The sequence below is a fragment of the Zea mays genome, chromosome 4 (assembly GCF_902167145.1).
Source record: "Zea mays cultivar B73 chromosome 4, Zm-B73-REFERENCE-NAM-5.0, whole genome shotgun sequence".
Classification (NCBI taxonomy): Eukaryota; Viridiplantae; Streptophyta; class Magnoliopsida; order Poales; family Poaceae; genus Zea; species Zea mays.
Genome location: NC_050099.1, coordinates 199,288,430 through 199,307,353, shown reverse-complemented (window position 1 = coordinate 199,307,353; position 18,924 = coordinate 199,288,430). Strand labels below are relative to the sequence as shown.

The 18,924-nt window shown below is 42.5% G+C and overlaps 1 protein-coding gene, 1 non-coding gene and 1 pseudogene across 2 annotated transcripts; 1 reads left to right on the top strand and 2 right to left on the bottom strand.

Annotated features, from left to right (window-relative positions):
- Positions 1 to 1,802: 1,802 nt before the first annotated feature.
- On the bottom strand, positions 1,803 to 5,959 carry LOC100383520 (Glycine--tRNA ligase mitochondrial 1). Its single transcript, NM_001176168.1, has 9 exons — positions 5,499 to 5,959; positions 4,568 to 4,950; positions 4,366 to 4,483; positions 3,876 to 4,070; positions 3,528 to 3,752; positions 3,274 to 3,333; positions 2,939 to 3,019; positions 2,428 to 2,833; positions 1,803 to 2,341 (listed from the first exon to the last, which is right to left on the bottom strand). Exons 1-9 carry the CDS (start codon positions 5,871 to 5,873, stop codon positions 2,106 to 2,108), a joined length of 2,079 nt encoding a protein of 692 aa, NP_001169639.1. The 5' UTR covers positions 5,874 to 5,959; the 3' UTR covers positions 1,803 to 2,105.
- Positions 5,960 to 11,621: 5,662 nt separating this feature from the next.
- Positions 11,622 to 13,232, top strand: LOC109945907 (mitochondrial import inner membrane translocase subunit TIM22-4-like; annotated as a pseudogene).
- A 716-nt stretch (positions 13,233 to 13,948) lies between these two features.
- LOC103654415 (uncharacterized) lies at positions 13,949 to 14,783 on the bottom strand. The gene is made up of 2 exons (XR_002268861.2): positions 14,495 to 14,783; positions 13,949 to 14,374 (listed from the first exon to the last, which is right to left on the bottom strand). It is a non-coding gene; the product is annotated as an uncharacterized protein (transcript).
- Positions 14,784 to 18,924: the final 4,141 nt, after the last annotated feature.

The window sequence follows — 18,924 nt, the reverse complement described above, 5'->3', positions numbered from 1 at the left end:
GACACTGGATGAAGTTGTCTAACCAGCAGAACATCATGCACAGATGTTTTTAATATTGAATATAAATTGTATATATGTATATACGTTTTTTAAAAATAAAAAATATAACTGTGTCGGGCCGAGCCAGCACTACGGGTCGAGGCTACAGCCCAAGCACGGCACGACGTTCTTGGCTCTTGCAAGCATTAGGTCGTTTCTGAGACCACATTGGTGCAATGGACTACATGGTGTTTCAGGTTGCTGAATTGGGTGGAGCAACAATGATTCGTCACACTAACAGTAAAATGAAAGGTTATTTGTTGGTTTTAAACATTAGTAATTGCCACAAAGTAGCATAATTTATATGGAGCGCATCCAGTTTTTATTGATGCCTGACTTTAGCGATCACTCCATATTTTGATCTATTTTTTATAAGTTTGGCTTCATGTGACTTATTTTAGAAACTTGAGCTCACAAACTTTCTCTTATTTTGTCTATGTATGTCATTTTATAATCTCTGTTCATTGAGTCAGTCGTTGTGAACTCTTTTCTAATCGCTCACTTTATTGGTCGTGTTGTATAAAGACATATTGCTTGGAGTAAACAATAACATCAGTTAGCCAAATCAAAAAATATTATTCAGAGAGCGGAGACAATCAATAAAAAATCTTGAATTTTTTTTATGGATAGTTTACGTACGTATTGTTATAAGCCGTCGCAACGCACGGGAACCGACTAGTAAGATAATAATATTCCTCTAAATTTTCTCCATTCACTCCCTTAAGTGATCCTTTTTTTTCGGGTGGTTTTAGATTTTACTAAGAGCAGTAGTATGCATGATGAATTAGGGATAAGAGTGATGGGTTTAAACTTGCACGTGTATTGTTTGTAATGGGTTTCTCTTGTGAGTGGGTGTACCGTCTACGTGAACATTGTTTGTTTGGAATTATAATCTATTTAGACTACATAATCTAATTTATTTTGAACTAAATGTTAGTTTAAAATAAGTTAGATTATATAATCTATTCAAATTATAATCTCAAACAAACAAGCTTGTGGTTTCCAAGAACATGTTTCCATCAATTGTCCGGACAAAAGAACATACTAATCTGTTTCTTCTATGACCTCACGTGCTTGAAGCTTGATCCACCCTGCACATGCATGTCTCATGTGCAAACAATTGTTTAGCACTCGGTTGATTTAATTATGTCCACCAAAGTGAAGATGCAAGTACAATCTCACACAATAAGTAATAAGTATATAGTTGTAGTCAGAGAATTATACTTCCAACGTTGCCTTTATACACGTTATTCTCCTATTTTGGTATTGAATAAACAATAATATTTTTGGTATTGTTTATCAGTGTTTAGAGCTCAATTACATGGACTAAAACTCTCTTGTTTGTTCAGTCAGGTTTCGCCGCTGCGTGGGAACAGGAGCCGCCTTGTTTAGACCATTGGGAACAACAGCAGAGACTGCGTCTTTTATGGGCAAACGCCATCGAAAATTCTGTGACGAAGACTAGCAACGGTAAGCAATTCAACGGAGCAGGCGCAAGGCTTGAGAAAGCCTGGGCGCAAGGCGACAAGGGCATTGAATTGTCCAACAGCTTTGTAGACATCACTTAGCCTTGATCGCTAAGGAAACGAGTCATGAGCTGGGCTGGAGAATTCCAAACAGAAGCTTGTTTGGTTTGGTATAGCAAGTGAGTCATGAGCTGCGCGGTGAGCACCAACAGACCACCAGAGAGGGCAACTGAGATAACAAGTAACTGAAATTTCCAATTCCACTGTAGATAGCTGAACAATTCCCAGTCTGACCTTACAAAAGGACAGCTAGTTCAGAAATACCTCAAATGGTATGTTTTGTATGGGTGAGAATACATCAAGAAAGGGGCATTTAAAAGAAACAAAAAAATCGGTGACATCTGCAGACTTCATAACATCCAACTGCTATAGCAAGTGTCATGTATGTATGAGGGAAAAAAACTGCCTTTCTGGATAATGTCAATACCAAAAGCAGTTATGTTTAGGCCACACAATCTTCTCAGCAATTGGAGAACGAAGACGGCTCATCCCGACGCCTTCTCGGTCGATGGCTAGACTAGACATCAGGGCGGCGATTCTTCACTCCTGCTCACTTTGGGGGCCGACATGGGCGGGATACTTTGCAGAAACATCCGTCCATGTGCTTTGGCCTTCCGTCAGCTGCTTCACCACAGGCGCCACCTCGTCGATGTCCACGCGGACCTGCTCCTTGCTGTCCCTCTCTCGGATCGTCACGTTCGTTGCCGAATCCACTGTTACAGCAAATGGAACACCGATCTCATCCGTCCTGGCGTACCTCCTCCCAATAGAAATTGCTGCAAGAGAACAACCACGAGCTTATGCTTACATATATATAGTTACGTTATACGGAGTGGGGTATTTAAGATTGTATTGCACGTACCAGTAGTGTCAATAATGTGGGAGATACCAGCAGTTGTTAATGCCTTGGCGATTACTTTGGCAGCATCGTCAAACTCTTGATTCTTAACAAGGGGGAACACGGTGCACTTGATAGGGGCCACAAGAGGAGGGAACCGGAAGACATTCAGCTGTTCCTCTTCTGATTTGCTAGGCCTTGTGTAAAACGAGTGCTCAAACAAGCAGTAGATGATCCGTCCTATGCCGAATGACGGCTCGACGACCGAAGGGGTGAAGACTCGCTGGTGTTCCAGCTTCTTCTCCATGCTGATTGATACCATCTTCTTTGTAATCACCACGTCTTTTCCAAGTGTGCAGACTTTAAAATTTGTCTCCCCCTTGGTCTCTAGTTCAGCTTTCATCTCAAATGCTTCCTTCTCACTCATAGCCTGCCATATGGTGATAGCAACAGAATAAATTAGTTTATTCAGGGAAAGGAAACATCAGAAAAGATAGCAGACACATAAAACAAGGACAATGACAATACTTGTTACCTCCAATGCTTCCAGGACCATCTTTTGGTTGCCCTTAAAAGCCAGCCCCAGGTCTTTCTTCGAGGGAACTATGACAAGTTTCTGCAATGATAAATATCACCAAACATATAAGCACATGTTAATGCCATAAATAACAATTTCAATTTGAAGGATAAAGGGAAAATCTATGTAATAGGGCACTCAGAACGGTAGTGAACTTGGACCATACTTTTTTGTAATATTTATTTGAACTTGAACCGTGTACTTCAATGGGTAAGCAAACACTGTCATGTATTTAACATGAAAACTAACATATAACTACTGAAGAAACTGGAAGAGTAGATATGACATCTCACCTCAACCTCTCTAGGCTTGGAGAATTTTTCATGAGCAACAAGTGGGACACCGCTTTTGTCCTGTGAGATAGTAAGCAGAGAATCACGGCAATATTAGTAGCATATTTGCACACCAAACAGAGGACAACATACAAAATTCATTTACCAAGTGCAGTTACAACATGAGATGAGCAGTTTCAACTGCTGTAGCAATATAAGGACAAAAATATGTATCTGATAAATTATCTAGAGTGAAAAAGATGCAATAAGCTTACAGTGTGAGCTTTCAAATCATATGCAGATCTATCAGCAATACCCACACACTCTATCCACCCATACGAGCACTCTATCTCAGCATCCCAACAGTCAGCAGCATAATGAGCCATCTCATTAGGTAGATGCTGCCTGAAGCGCAACCGGCCCTTATCAATTCCCAAGCTTGTCAGGAAAAGATAGACCCTTCCAATGAAGTAACCAAGTGTCTCATTATTAACAGTTCCCTGTAAATAACAGTAGTGTAATAGTTTACAATTCTATCCAGGGTAAGAAAAAGCATATATAAACAAAAGAACAAAAGGAATGTATCAAACTGGAAAGAGAGAAAATTGCCAGCAATTGCTAACCTTTGAAACTGCTTCCCCAAGCTTCATTAGCTTGGCTGACTCCCCAGAGAGTTGCAGCTCTCTTGGAAACATCAGGAACTCCAAATCAGCAACATCAACAAATTTTGGATGTGATTTGTCCTCTGGGTCCACAAAATGCTCAATCTCTGCCAATGTGAATTCACGGACTCGGAGAAGTCCTTGTCGTGGCGAGATCTGATTGTCAAGTTCTAGACATAGTGAGTACTTGAAAAAAAGGAATATCTAAGCAACTATTGAATAGCCAATAACTGCTTTTTAGAAGCATGCTAACTATATAACAAGTAACAAATGTACTGTCAACTATCAGAATGCATAAATTATTCCAAGCATATTAACAAAAACAAAGCTAGTGTAGAACATTTATTATTTCAAGAACAAAGTACGAGGCACTGAACAAGCAGTGACTGAATCATGCCATAATTGAGTAAAATGGGGTAGCCATTTAGAAATGTGGCAAAAAAACACAAACCTCATTTCTAAAAGCTTGCCCAATTTGAGCAGCTGCAAAAGGGAGCTTTTGGCCATTGTAATAGTACAGATCCTTGAAGTTTACAAAAATACCCTGTGCGGTCTCTGGTCGCATATACCTATTTCCGCCACACAAAATTGAACCTTTTTAGCCAATCAACACAAAAGGAACATAACCACAGAGAGAATGGAGATATTCTCACCCCACGCTAAGACCAGTGGGGCCAATAGATGTCTGGAACATAAGATTGAATGGGTAGGGATCAGAAAGTGGATTCTTTGTATCAGGGGCAACAATGCCGTATTCCTTAATCTTTGCACCAAGTTCCTCTGCTGAGAGGTCATCCAAAATAGCAAGAATACGCTTAAATTCATCAGCCTTCTCTTGGGGCAAGGCAAGGTCTTTCTCAAGCTTCTCCTTGCAAAAATCTTTCAACAAGTGGTCAGCACGGTAGCATGTGCCTGTCTTCTCGTCTTTAACCATGAGGTCAGTAAACTTCTCAACATGGCCTGATGCCTTCAAGACAACCTCAGGCGTCACACAGGGGCAGTCAACCTCCAACATGTTCTCTTCCAAAACAAAGTGCTGGAGAGAAATTAAATATATCAGTAATCTTATCTTAGCAAAGGAAAAGTACAACATGATGAATCTCAACTACAAGAAATAACTAAAATGTAGTCAGTTCCGACCAAAAAAAACTAGTAAGTCACAACACAAACTGCACCAAAGAAGGATAAAAATTATATTTTTTTCCCCGCGGCACATTTTCCAATTAGCACTTACTAATTGACATAAGACCAGTTTTGATAAGATAAATGTCAATGTACAACTAAAGAGCGGAAAACATTTTTGTTATCAGCTGACAGAACAATGCATACAAACTTGAAAAGGGACCAGTGTATAACTCCTGTCCTAACAGAAAATCGTTATCATGATCCAGATCATAGATACAAATCCCAGAGGAAAACAAAATTATACACATCAATCAATTAACGAATAAAACAACAACTTTTCCGCATATGAAGGCCACACATGTCACAATCGCTGACGTGCAGCGACCACGCACAACAGCTAAGACGAAACTACAGGCGAAAACAAATCCAAAGCATTCAGAGACAGATCGCGGGCATCACCTGACGCCAGAAGGAAAGCACGTTGGCCTTAACGCGGCACCCGGGCGGCCCGTAGTCGTAGAGCCCCGCGACACCGCGGTAGATCTTGAAGGAAGGTATGTAGAACAGCTTCCGCTCCAGCGTGTTCACCACCGCCTGCCGCAGCTCCTCCCTCGCGGCGCCACCCGCGCCCGCCCCGACCGCCTGCTGCAACCTGCGCGCGGCGGCGCCGGCCTCAACCTTAAGTGCCTTCAGCGCCTCGACCGCAGCGTCCACGTCGGCCTTGGACGCGCCGCCGCCGGCCTTGAGCGCGCGCACGGCCTCGGCTTGCGCGTCCACGGCGGCCTTGCGAGCCGCGAGCGCGCGCCGCAACGCGTCCTCTGACGGCGCGGCCATGGGGGTGGCGACGGCAGTGGTGTGGTGCCGGCGGCGCGCGGCGGCGGCGGCTAGGGTTGCGACGGGCTGGGTTCTGGGTTTAGGAGTGGAGCGGGAGAGTGAGGAGAAGATTAGCTGGGGGCGGAATCGCATAAAGACCATTGATGAATGCTGCCGCGGCAACGAAACCGACACGCACAAAGAATCAAAGATCGTTGAGGAATCGCGTTTTGATTTAATTTTATTTGAAAAGTGTCCATGGACTTTTGATCCTTTACAAAGGTTTCACGAACTTCTTTACTCGCTCGATGGAAGTCCATATAAGTTGTTCGAAATATTTTAATTTTAATTTAACTGTAAATAAAAAACTTTTATAGATTGAAAACGTCAAGTAACAACTATATATCTGTTATAAAAACATTTTCCCAATATATATTCTTTGATTTAATAAGATAATATACATTGCTATAGACAATAGGACGTATTGAAGGTTATGTTATTTCGCTAGTCATGATCATTGTATGGTTCTAAATCTTAAACTAAACTAGTAGGGTGTTCGTGCATTGCAACGGAACCGAATTATAATACGATAACTTACATGTCTCTGTTGTATGTTATATATATGTGTCCGTGCGTTGCGACGAAAGTAAAAGATTTGTATGAAACATTAATACGGAACGACAAACATCACTATAATATGCAAAATCCGTGTGGAAAACATTATCAATATCACACTAATCAGCTAATCCTTTTTAGCGATATCGATAAGTCTCTGTTGTATGTTTGCAGGGATGGCATAACGGCACGAATTATCCTCATAACTTAACAGATCAATCACAAAGTTCCTTCGAACAATCTTTGCATCCTACAGATAAAGACATAAGAGAACAAAACATATTATCTTATAAAAAGAGATAGCTGGAATATATGTTTTGAACATAGAATGAACGTACTACACTTACCCCCAACAAATTTCATTCGTCTGTCATTCCCCCACATGGCCATAGCTTATAGAACGAGATAGCTGGTATTAAACCTATAATATAATGTTTGGGCAACTATGTTTTATACAATGATTATCATAGAAAAAAATTAAATTGCTTAGAAGGTGGTACGAAGAAAATACTCTCTTAAGTCAATTGGAACACCAGTCTGAATTGTATGTTCCCACTTAAAGATATCCTTCGCCCATCCAGAACGTTTCTTGCTGTAAGCAATCTTATATTTCTTTGAGGCCATGATAATCGCTTCCGCAAACCTCTTGTATGGCATGTGTTTACACCAATCTTGAGTCGGTGTAAAGTCGATAAAAGTCACATGCTTTTTAACATGATCTATTACGAAAAGGGCGTGACATCCGTTGAATTTCCATGGCATAAGAACCTGCAAAATATCAGTCATTAGGATTGCAAAGAAGTGTCCTTTATAAATACATTTGAAATGAACACATACTTACATATCTACAACACGTGATATAATAATTCATTGATGGCCAACAATCGAGTGTTTTGGCTAACTCTTCTGTTGTATGGTCCTGATGGTACTTTGGAAGTTTATCAAAGCCAACCCTTCTCTGGACAGTATATATACATGTCCACATGAGGATTAGATGTAGATACTATATATTAATACATTAATGATTGGAAACAAACTTACCCAGAAACGCATGTCCATATAATGCTTTCTATTAATTATGATTTCTCCTTTCGGCCTACGTGACTCTTTATTGGCAAGCAGCCGAACAGCCATGCCAAAGCATCTTAGAGCCATATCTTGATTTATCGTTAATATGTTTTGCAGGTCTTTGACAGAGATTTCTATCTTAAAAGGATTGAAACTTCGCACCCATGTCATCCTGTAATGTATCATGACGAAAGTCTATACCAAGAATCTAAGTAGTTGATATACATAAAATAGATAAATCAATGAGCACTTACTCTAGTGTCGTATCGTCTTCTATTGCCATGATATAATCACATAAAACATCTATTGAATCGGCTTTGGTCACTGGCATGTCCTTTGTGGAAAGACCAACCATTAAAAAGTCATTGGTGCACCCATCGTTAGAGACTTTTACAGGAGCTCTTTTATCCCAATCATCAACAAACCACTTTTGCAAGTCTGCTTGAGTAATAGGGCCTTCCTCATCTTCATACACTACTTCGCTATCATGAAGCACGTGGAGTAGTTTCCTCTTCTTAGAATCTGTTGGGTTTTCTAATATCTCAACATCTGATGGGCTTCCAGAGTCAACTTCTTTATCATTTTTGTATAACAGACACCCCCTTCTCTTATTCAGGTCTGAAGATAGTAATATAGCAGCCATTTTTTTCCTAAAGTGTGACATGTCATCCTACAAATAAGAAATAATTATTTAGCATTATATATGTAACATTGACTGTAGATGTGCATATATGTCGTAGTAGTAATAATATACCTGGGTAAAACTGTCAGATAGTTCATACCCTGTCCAGTATTCGATATAGTTCAAAAGAAAGAGGCCACATGAAGAGCTACAATATACATTAATAAAAACATAAAGATTAGTATGAATGAAGAAATTGGTAAAGAAGATTTTAGGGCGTACCTATCTGTCTGCTTTGCATATCCCATGTCTATTTCTCTGAGCGGCCAAGAAGCAACTTGGAGGTCTGGCCACCTGTGGTCTTTTAACTCCTTACGTTGAGATATCATATCAATTTGTCTTTGGAGACCTTTAATCTTTATATATTGTAAAACAAAATTAGAGATTGGGGTAAGTTAATAGTGAATTCATAATTGTTCAGTTTGTGCATACTCACAGAGTCAGTGAGGTCTTTACGGTCTTGTGAAGTACCAAGTGAATCGAGCACTTGTATCTCCATATTTATTGCATGGATCACGACAAGATACCAGTGTGTTTCTCGGATGTTTATCGGAATAAACACCTACAAAAACAGTTATAAATACTTGCATAAGAATAAAATACATGTACACACTAACTGTTTTGTTTAGATTGTAAACTCTTGTCATGGTCTAGGTAAAGTAACACCCTTCGTTCAAAGCTACATATTTGTGTCATGTCTTCAATTGGATATAGCTCCTCTGTTTTAATTTCAACATCGCCATCTTGCTTCAAGAAATTAAACTGGAAAGCATTTTCTATGTGAACGCGACCTCCAGATCGGCACTTTAGATGCTTTTGAGCTTTTATCAAATTTATATAACAGTCTATAACCTGCAAGTATGTAAGTTGTGGTTAAAAATACCAGGGTGAGTAAAAAAACCTATACATAACAAGGTCACCAAATTTAAAAACTAAGCATGGATTACCTCGTCACCTATATATGCATTCGGTTGAAATAAACATTCCATCGATTTTCTTTCAATAAAGGCATCATCAATAAGCACGACTTCTACCCTTGGTTCACAAGGGATTTCCTTAATAAAATCGATGAGGGCAAGATCACCCTGCGTGCAAATATAGTCTAGAGCAAACAATCGTGAGATAAAACTAAAATTTGTTATTACAATAAAAAACAAATTGATCCATACAGAACTAAGAAAATTATAATACCTTTCGGAACTATTGCGGTTGCCGCCGGTTTTTTTGGCTTGTTATGACACAAGCCTACAGATAGAGATTCCATTCTCGGGACAAAAACCTACATTCATAAAGTAAGATACGCCAGTGTCCATGCTTTGCCATGTTAGTGGAAAAAATAAATGACGATTTAGGATAGTAAGCCATCATGCATAACAAATTGTTAGATGCATAATAAATTAATAAATAAATCATGGAGCCATCTCTGAACTAACAGAGTGGACAAAATAAAAAAATGACACATGATTGCTTCAATCTTTACGAGAACAAACAGGTTACTTTCATGTCAGAAAATGAACCAATCTTTACGAGAACAAACGGGTTACTTTCTATTGGCGGTATTCCAGAAACCTAGCGCCGAGCAGGATGGGGGTTGGTGTGGCTGCCACGCTGACACAGAGCACACATGAGAACATGCATAAAAGAACCCAGACACGAGATCGATCTGAAGGTGAGTGAGTGACACAAATTAATACACAGAATGATTTGCTTGGGTACTGTTCTGTAGCATCTTTTTTTATACAATTTTATGCAACTTGATTCTTTTTTTGTTCACTCTGCAAACATAGTCGATGAAACTTTATGCTATTCTATATTTGTATCCTAATGATGTGGTAGTATTGATTCACAGGTGTGCACAGCAAACATGAAGCCGAACCTTCAGAAAATAGTTTTGAACTTCTGATGATGTGAAGTGTACTCATGGTGCCGAACCTTCAGATTATCACCAAGAACATGCAAACATATCAATGCCTCTGTCTATGTCTAGCTATAGTCCATCAACATTGTTAAGTTTTAACACGAACTGCTATTTTAAAATTCAGGCATTTTAACAGTTCACTTGTATCCCCAACTCGCCAGAAAACAATACAGATAACGCTTAATCTAGATGATTCTACATTAAGTGAACATGTAGCTAAACCAGAACATATGCATAAAAGAACCCAGACACGAGATCGATTTGAATGGAGGATAAGAAAGACAGAGATAAAACGTTGGGATGGCAGGTTTCTTACGGCACCTTGTAATATGTCTTTGATGTCACAGGCAACTTCGATGGTAGCTTCTGCGCGGCCTCGAGGCGTCAGCGGCTCTGCATCACGCGCCGGCACCAGCGCTCCTCCTCGGTCTCGATGGGCAGTGAGGTGCTGCGCAGCAGCGTCAGCGCCAATGGCGTGGAGCGGCCGCGGTGGAAGTAAGAAATACGAGATTCACAGAGGGAGGAGACTGGAGTTTGGACGCAACAGCGTCTGTGTGTGCCTGTGTGGGGGGCGCTGTGCGGCGAGCATCATGGGGGTGGAGGAGGGGGCGAGGGCACGACAGAGGTGGGCGCGGCTGTCGCGGCGAGCATCACGGGGCTGTCGCGGGCGAGGACCGTGGGGTGGGGGTGGCTGCGGGGGCATCCACGCCCTTCCATCTACGGAGAGCAGAGTGGGAGCGAGGATGGCGTGGGTTGCCGCGGGGGCATCCTGGAATGGCGCCCTTTCCATCCACGGATAGCGAGCGCGGGGCGAGGATCGTGGGGTGAGGGCGGCTGCGGGGGCATTCGCGCCCTTCCATCGACAGGTCGCAGAGTGGGAGCGAGGTTGGCGGGGGCTGTTGCGAAATGGCGCCCTTTCCATCGACGGATAGCGAGGCGGGGGCTGTCGCGGAATGGCGCCCTTTCCTTCGACGGATAGCGAGGCGGGGCGAGGATGGCAGAGGCGTTGGAAGCCGGGCGACCAGCAACCTCCCTGCCGCTCTGCAACTCTGCTCGTGTCCCGATAGACTCAGTTCTCAGCGGCCAAGTAAAACGCGACAAGGGATTTGAATGTCACGGATGGCTATCGGCGCGCGGTTTGGAATCCGAGTCGAGTGGAATTCGATTCGCCGTCGAGACTTCAGTCGGCCCTTACCCGTGCTGTTTGGTCTATCGCGCGCGGTCGCGGAGGAAGAGGCGAAGTCGAAACAGTGTAAAGCCGCTGTGCGGCAAGCCTAACAGCGGAGGAGGGGAGGAGCCGGAAAGCGTGAGGGCTGCGTGATTTTTGGTAGCGTGCAAATTAATGGCCACCAAACAACCGAGCAGTGCACAGGGCAAGGAGGGAGGGGAGGGAAAGCCGAGGGCTTTTGCTCACCGGAAAACATTAATAGGATACAAGTTAGTGAGTCTAAAGTTTGTCAAAATTGGTGCTGCTGTTAGATGCGAAATGGATGTTCCAGATTTAAAATGTGCACGTGAGCACCGTACCCATTTGAACACCAGATACGTTCCCGATATTCATAACATGTGCTCTCTATATATTCTATCATCTACATAACCAAATCTTCAGTAGCTGCTTTACAGTTTGGTGTTTAGTACTACCTCTATTTTTTTATTTGACGCTCGATAGTTCAAATGTATACTAACAAACGTCAAATAAAAAAAATCGGAGGGAGCACCATAGATTGAAAATCATGTCTTGTCTTACCTTAAGCTAAATAGCCCAGAACATCAGTTGCTCGGCCATGCCACCAATGATACTCATAGAGTCTAGTACTTTTGTTAGAAGTATAGTAGTGTGCATAACTTTTTTTCTATGGCTAACTTTTATTAACTCTCTATCCTTCCAATTCATTAGGAGGCGGTCTTGGTGTGCTTATGGGACTATTCTTTGGAGCTTTGGAAAATCCGATAATGGCAGAGGAGATGACATCAAGGCAGCAAATAGTATACACAGCAAAGCAGATGGGTAGTAGAAGTATATGTAATGCCAAAACCTTTGCAGTCATGGGTCTGATTTTCTCAGCAGCTAAATGTACCATAGAGAAGGTAAATTATTCAGTTTTTTTCCACTCATGGATGTTTCGGCTTGTTCTCTTCCTATTTAAACTTTGTATTCGCATGTTCTGGCAGGTTCAGGCAAAGCATGACACTACCAATACAGCGGTAGCTGGTTGTGTCACTGGAGGAGCTTTAGCTGTAAAAGGTAATTAGTTTGCTGTGTCATCTATGAATTCCTGAGACAATTTTCCTAACTTTTAATTATCAATTTTTCTTAACTAAAACGGTAAAATCTCTCGGGGCAATCAATGTCGTTGCCCTATGTATGGATTGTGGGGACCGGTATATTTGACCTCTTAGGGTGCGTTCGTTTATGCCGGATTTGACCAAGAATCATTCCAGCTCATCAACTCTTATATAAATTAGACTAACAATCCAGCTAGGAATTATTCCGGATGCTTAATCCACTGAAACCGAACAGGCCCTTAGGGCTTGTTCGTTTGTGCCGGATTGGTGGGTCGGAACGATTCCGAACCGGATTGCTTCTCTAATTTATATAAACTTTGATTAGCTGGAACGATTCCGGGCGCAATCCGACAGAAACGAACAAGGCCTTAAGTAGCTTTCTTCTAGCTATTTGTGTCTCTGGTCTCCTTCCTATATCTCAAGAATTATATAGGTGAAATTAATAAGATGTTCTAAATTAACTGTAAATCTGCATTTCTGATAATATTTATGTTCCTTTCGTGTGTATAACATAAACGTTTTCTATTCCTTCCTGCTTCGGTAGCTAGCTAAGAATAACAAGGCATTTCATATATTGTTGTCCTGATGTATCTATATCTGAAAATGTTCCTAAGGGCTTGGTTGGATACCATAAATTGAGACTAATGTCTAGAAAGTGCTTCCCATTTCGTTATTAGATTACTTTCCAATTCCTCTCAATTCTCGGGAACCATACAAGGCCTAAGGGATTTTATATGTTTACAGGTGGCCCTAAAGCTACATGCTTGCGTTCTCAGTGGCAATTGAGAAGTTCTTTGATCGGCATACTTGAAATGGCCATGTTTATTTGATTCCAAAACCATAGGGATTGAGGTGGATTGGAAGGGATTAAAGAGAATTTTGACTTGTAGGGGATTTGATCCCCCTCAATCCCTATGGATCAGAGCCTTAGCTGAGCATGAGCAGCGTTGGCAGAAGAACCTGATTGTTTGCAACATTCAGTCATCTACAACTCATGAAGGACTGTAACCTAAATTTTTTTACTTATTCCCAGTGGATTCGTAATTACTGAACTACCAGAACGCCTAAGAGATCTACCCTGATCAATATCGATGCACGATGACATTGACCAGAGTTGTTGTTCTCGAATGTGTTTTATGTTATTCTCGACATCTGCAGCCAACGGGTCTGTATTTATTGTTGCAATCTGTTGGCGATGCTGACTGAAGTCATTGAACGTTTGTTGTTCTTCCCTTCGCTGCTCATGTAACCAAGTGATCCACACAGAACTCCTTTCATCCTTCTGCATTTTATCTGTCAACGCAATAATTGTGTCAGGATAAATGTGTAGTTCGATAATTAAATCTTTGATTTTGTCATTGCCACATAAAATTGCCAGCCACAGTAGTTCTTACGGCTTGTCTGAAATGAAAGCATCATTTCTGTCCAATAATGATCTGTTAAGTTATAAGGGTCATCATGCAGTACCATGTAAGATCTTTTCATAGTATAAAAGAGAAAAGGAAGTGATACAGAAAGAGGGCATAGTTGTTTTGCGGAACAATCACATGGTAACATTAGTTGTTGGTTATCAACTCACAATATCGGTTGTCTTAAGGAATGGTTTCTTATGGGATAGTCAAAAGAACCTTGATGATGTTACATTAGACGTCGCGTTGTGGACTGTCCATGGATACATGGCTTACTACTGGAAAAATAATCCTAGAACAAATCTAGCCCGTGTCGAGGACATGTGGACTGATTCTAACGGGAAAAAAAGCAATCTGCTAAACCTCGCTACATGATGTTTACTATGACCAGCTGCTTGCTTTTCTTTATTGTTTTCAGTCTCCGGCTCAGCTGATGATTTGATCCTGGCGTTGAGGACGACCTAGAGAGCCTTCGGAACATGGAGCTAATCTTTGATAATGGCGATGAGCAAGGAAGCTTCATCGGCATCAGGCGCCTGATCATCTGCAGTAAAGAGAGAGGAAAAAAAAGATTGTCAGTTCAAACTCCAATACAAAATGATGTCACGACTCACGAATGGTCTATATATTTTCCTCACAAAGTGTAGCTTCCGTAATCATATACCTGAGGGCAGATTGGAAATGATCTGCTCGACTATTCTACCACCGTTCACACCACGCCCCTTCTCCTTGCCCTTGCTACCGTGACCAGCATCGCCAGCGCTCGTCTTGGCACCATCCTCAGCGCTGCCGCTGTGGTCCCCGTTGGCGCCGGACACGACCACGCCGATCCTGGAAGCCACCGCGCTAAGTATCCCGCCACCGTTGGATTCATCCCCCTGCTTCTCTCCACCGTTACTGCCACCACGGGCCGCTTCGCCATTGCTCGACTTAGCGTCGTCCCCGCTGTCGCCATGGCTGTCGTCACTGTTTGCACCAGGCATGGCCATGCCGATCTTGGTGGCCATGGCGCTCAGAATCCCGGCTTGCTCACCACCTGCAACATCCCGATCTTTCACCTCCTCCTCTGTTTCCATTGCTCCTACACGAATCAATCGGTCAATCAAAAAGGTTACACTGCAAAGATGTAAACATTTCCTGAGCTCGGACTCGGAGGCCGGAGAACAAGATACTCCTTGGTCCTTACCTGACACATGCGGCAGCGCAGGGGGCGAGTTGTGCAGCAGCTTCCGGAAGATTCTGCCGCCGGGATACTGTGCTCAAAGGGGCGACACGCGCGGGATGAAGACGCGCGCCGGGGGGATGGGGGCGGTGTGGCTTGCGCGGGCGGCGGGCATCACGGCACGTCGGGGGAGGGGTGCCTGGCGCGGGCGGGATACACGGCGGCGCGACGCGCGCGGGCGTGATTCGCGGGTGGGGAAGACGCGCGCCGTTGCCAAAATCGCTGGCGGGGCACGGTTCGGTGGTGGACGCCCTCCATGCACCCTTAAGTATTAGTAGAGATTAGGTATGTGCACGTGTGTTGCAAGTTGCAACGATATACAAAATATTCAGTAAAATGTTAGTGCACAACGATTATATAAAACAAAAAACACTTATATTATCATCGACTTTATAAAAATTAGACAAATAATTCGGCTAGAAATAGTTCCAAACATCTATTCTGAAAAAATAGAATAATTGTTGTTGCTTGGATCTTGGCCCATTGTGCTTTAGCCTATGTTTGTGATGAATTTGTTACCCGGTCTAGGTTGTTTTGAGTGTGTGGGTTTTTGTAGCCTCTGATCTTGGCCCATTGTACTTGTTTGCTCTATCTTAACAGAAAGACACAACTCTACTCAATAGTTTGAGAAAAAATAGAATAACTGCTGCTGCTGGCACACAACTGGGACACAAGAAACACAATCAATAAATGTGATTGCTATACAGTCAAGTGTACCCTAGCTCCCAGCCACAATAGAAGTGTTGAAAGACTTTTTCCTATCCTTTGAGAGAGTTTCTTGCTTTGTGCAAATGTAAAAGTATTAGAAATATCTCAAAATATTTTAGAAAACATTTATTTACATTGAATTAAACATTTGAATCAAATATAGTATCAACTCTCAGTGACCACCAAGTTACTTCATTTTGTTTGTCAAATAAAATGGAGACCCAAAATTACTTCGCCATGCAACAAAACAAATAACTCCAACATGTGCTTGAATGTTATGTTAGCACTCATCAGTTCTTGAACTTACATGAGATAGCAATTGTCTTGTGTTTGTGTCCTAGATACCTAAGTAGCTATCCAGTCCTATAAAGATAAACTGCTACGACTCACATTGACAACAACGTCCTTTCCATTTACATGGACAATTAAGATACTGCAAGAAAGCATCCAGAGTCAATTTGCAACAAGTAGCCTCAAGACAATGTGTATCACGTGTAAACAAAAAACTAAGTTGACAAGGGTGTTGCATCATGTCGAAGCATATTTCTTTTGTCTGATGTTGTGTCTAGTCGCGCGTTCGTCTCGTTTTGGTTTTCGATGCGCAATTTAATTTCGATTAGAGGTTGTGCGAGCAGTGGGTTTCCGACCTGGCCCGCGGTCTGGCCCAGCCCGACCCATGCGCGTGCCCCTGGCGCCCCCTCCTCCCCCCATGCGCGCCCCCTCCTCTCTCTCTCATTTTCTTTTCCCGCGCAGCAACTTCCCTCTACTCCACCTCCCTTGCCCTAGGTGTGATTCGGTGGACGGTTGCCGCCGATCGTCGAATCCCAAGGTGAGCTCCCCCTCTTCCCCTCTCCTCTCCTCTCCCTCCCCCTGGCCGCGCGCTCCCAGGCCACGCCCCTAGCCGCGCGTGCCCCTAGCGCCCTCCCCCGCTCCGTGTGCGCAGTCCTGTTCCCGCACGTGCAGCCCTAACGTGTAAAGTTTAAATTCAGCTTGATTAGTTTTAAATTTAGTTTAATTTATGTGCTGCATCACACGCTTCGTCGCGCGATGATCCATTTTAAATTCAGATTTATTAGTGTGATGTGTCGCGCGCTTCGTCGCGTGACGATTCACTTTAATTTCAAATTATTTAATGTGTTGCGTCGCGCGTTTCGTCGCGCGATATTTTGTTTTAAATTCAGTTTAAGTGGCGTATGCTATCGTGCGCTTTGTGGTGCGACGCTTTACGTTATTCTCATATTTAATTCAAGTGTTTCGTTGCTATCGTGCCGCACGACAATCCCTTTAAATTTACCTTGAGTTGTTTATAATAATTAAGCGCATATCGTAACTTTATTTTATGTATAGTGCGATTGTTAAAGTTAATATGGTTATGTTTAGACAAGTATTTTAATCCATAGCTACTTAACATAATCGCCTTTCGACCGTGGTCTCGACCGTTGTTTTCTCTTTCTCGCATAGTCGTAGGTGCGAGCCCTGCGCCAAGCGTCTGCTTATTTGTTGTATTCTACTGCGTGGTGTATTGTTCTTTTTATATTAAATTTGTGGAACATATGTTTGAACTCGTATAGATAACGGTCAGTTGGCGGAGTCCGAAGGAGTTGCAGGGGAAGACCCTGATCAGCAGCTGATTAGTGAAGGCAAGTGTCCCTTGACCCATCTATGTCCTACTCATTTTAGAATTCACTCCCCGCATTTTCACAATTCATACCTAAGGATTGACTAGCTTTGTTTATCATGTCCTTGTTTACCTATGTGGGTTGGATCATTTTGGTTTAGCTCTATGCTAGTGTTTCACCCTAATCAATGAACATGATGAGATTATTTATAATATGTTGTTTTTCCTTTTGATTATGATGATGATATTATGACATTTAAGGGGACTCGAGCGGTTTCTCGAGTGCCTCTCCGTAAGGACTGACTCGTTGGATGACCACCTGGGAAAACAGTGCAACCATGAGGGTGGTATGGGACGCCCTTAGTTGCATAATTTGAGGAACTAAGGTGTAGTTCGCTTCACCGTCGTGCCGTCAATGGGGCTCGATGTATGCGGCTCGCTCTGCCGAGGGTGGTTTGCCCCTTGGGGAGGAGTGCGGTACATTTAGGAAACCTAACGAGCGACTACAGCCTCAAGGAATCTTTGTAAAGGATACATAGTGAAACCTTGCCTATTCACCTTGGTAGTGTTTAAGGGTTTGATCGGCCGGAGGCAAAAAGGAATCACGGCTCATGGGTAAAGTGTGCAACCTCTGCAGAGTGTTATGAAACTGATATATCAATCGTTCTCGCGGTTATGAGCGGCCTTGGGAGCTCCATTGATTAGAGACACATTGAATCAGATATACTTTGTTTACAGGTGATAATGAGGATGATGGTTTTGATTATGATTATGGTTATAGTTTCTGGTATTCTTTCCATTTGGAAAGGTTACTTTTGAGTTAACAACTTAGGTAATGCTAAAACCTGGTTCTCTACTAGTAATAATTACCTAACCAACTAAAAGCAACTGCTTGACCTTAACCCCACATAAAGCTAGTCCACTATAGCCAAACGGGACAATTGTTGAGTATGTTCATGTGTACTAACCCTTGCTTTACACACCAAACCGCCCTAGGTTGTCCACATTGCAACCACTGCTCAGGAGAAGATGAAGTCGTGGTGGAGGACTTCCAGGAGTTCCAAGAGTACGATGAGTTATAGGCGTGAGTTAGTCAAACCCCCAGCCGGCTGCCTATGAAGGCCGAGTTTAGCTACGTTTCATTTTCGCACTTTGATAATTGTTAATGACTATGTGGATGTCTCAGACATCATGATGTAATCAACCATTACCCTCTTTTATGTTATTATGCAAACATTGTGTGATGATGTCCTATTATGTAATTGTTGTGTACGTGAAATACTGATCCTGGCACGTACATGGCTCGCATTCGGTTTGCCTTCTAAAACCGAGTGTAACATAAGTGGTATCAAAGCCGTGCCGACTGTAGGACCGCTAACCTAGATTAGAATGGTCGTTCTAAAGATTATAGACCCCTATTCTCACCTTGACCTTGGTGTCACTTCAAAAGTTGGTCATCTCGACCAATTCTATGTTTTATTATATATATTATACCTTGCTGATTTTTTATTATATTTCCTAATTTTTTATGGTCTACTTGCTGGTC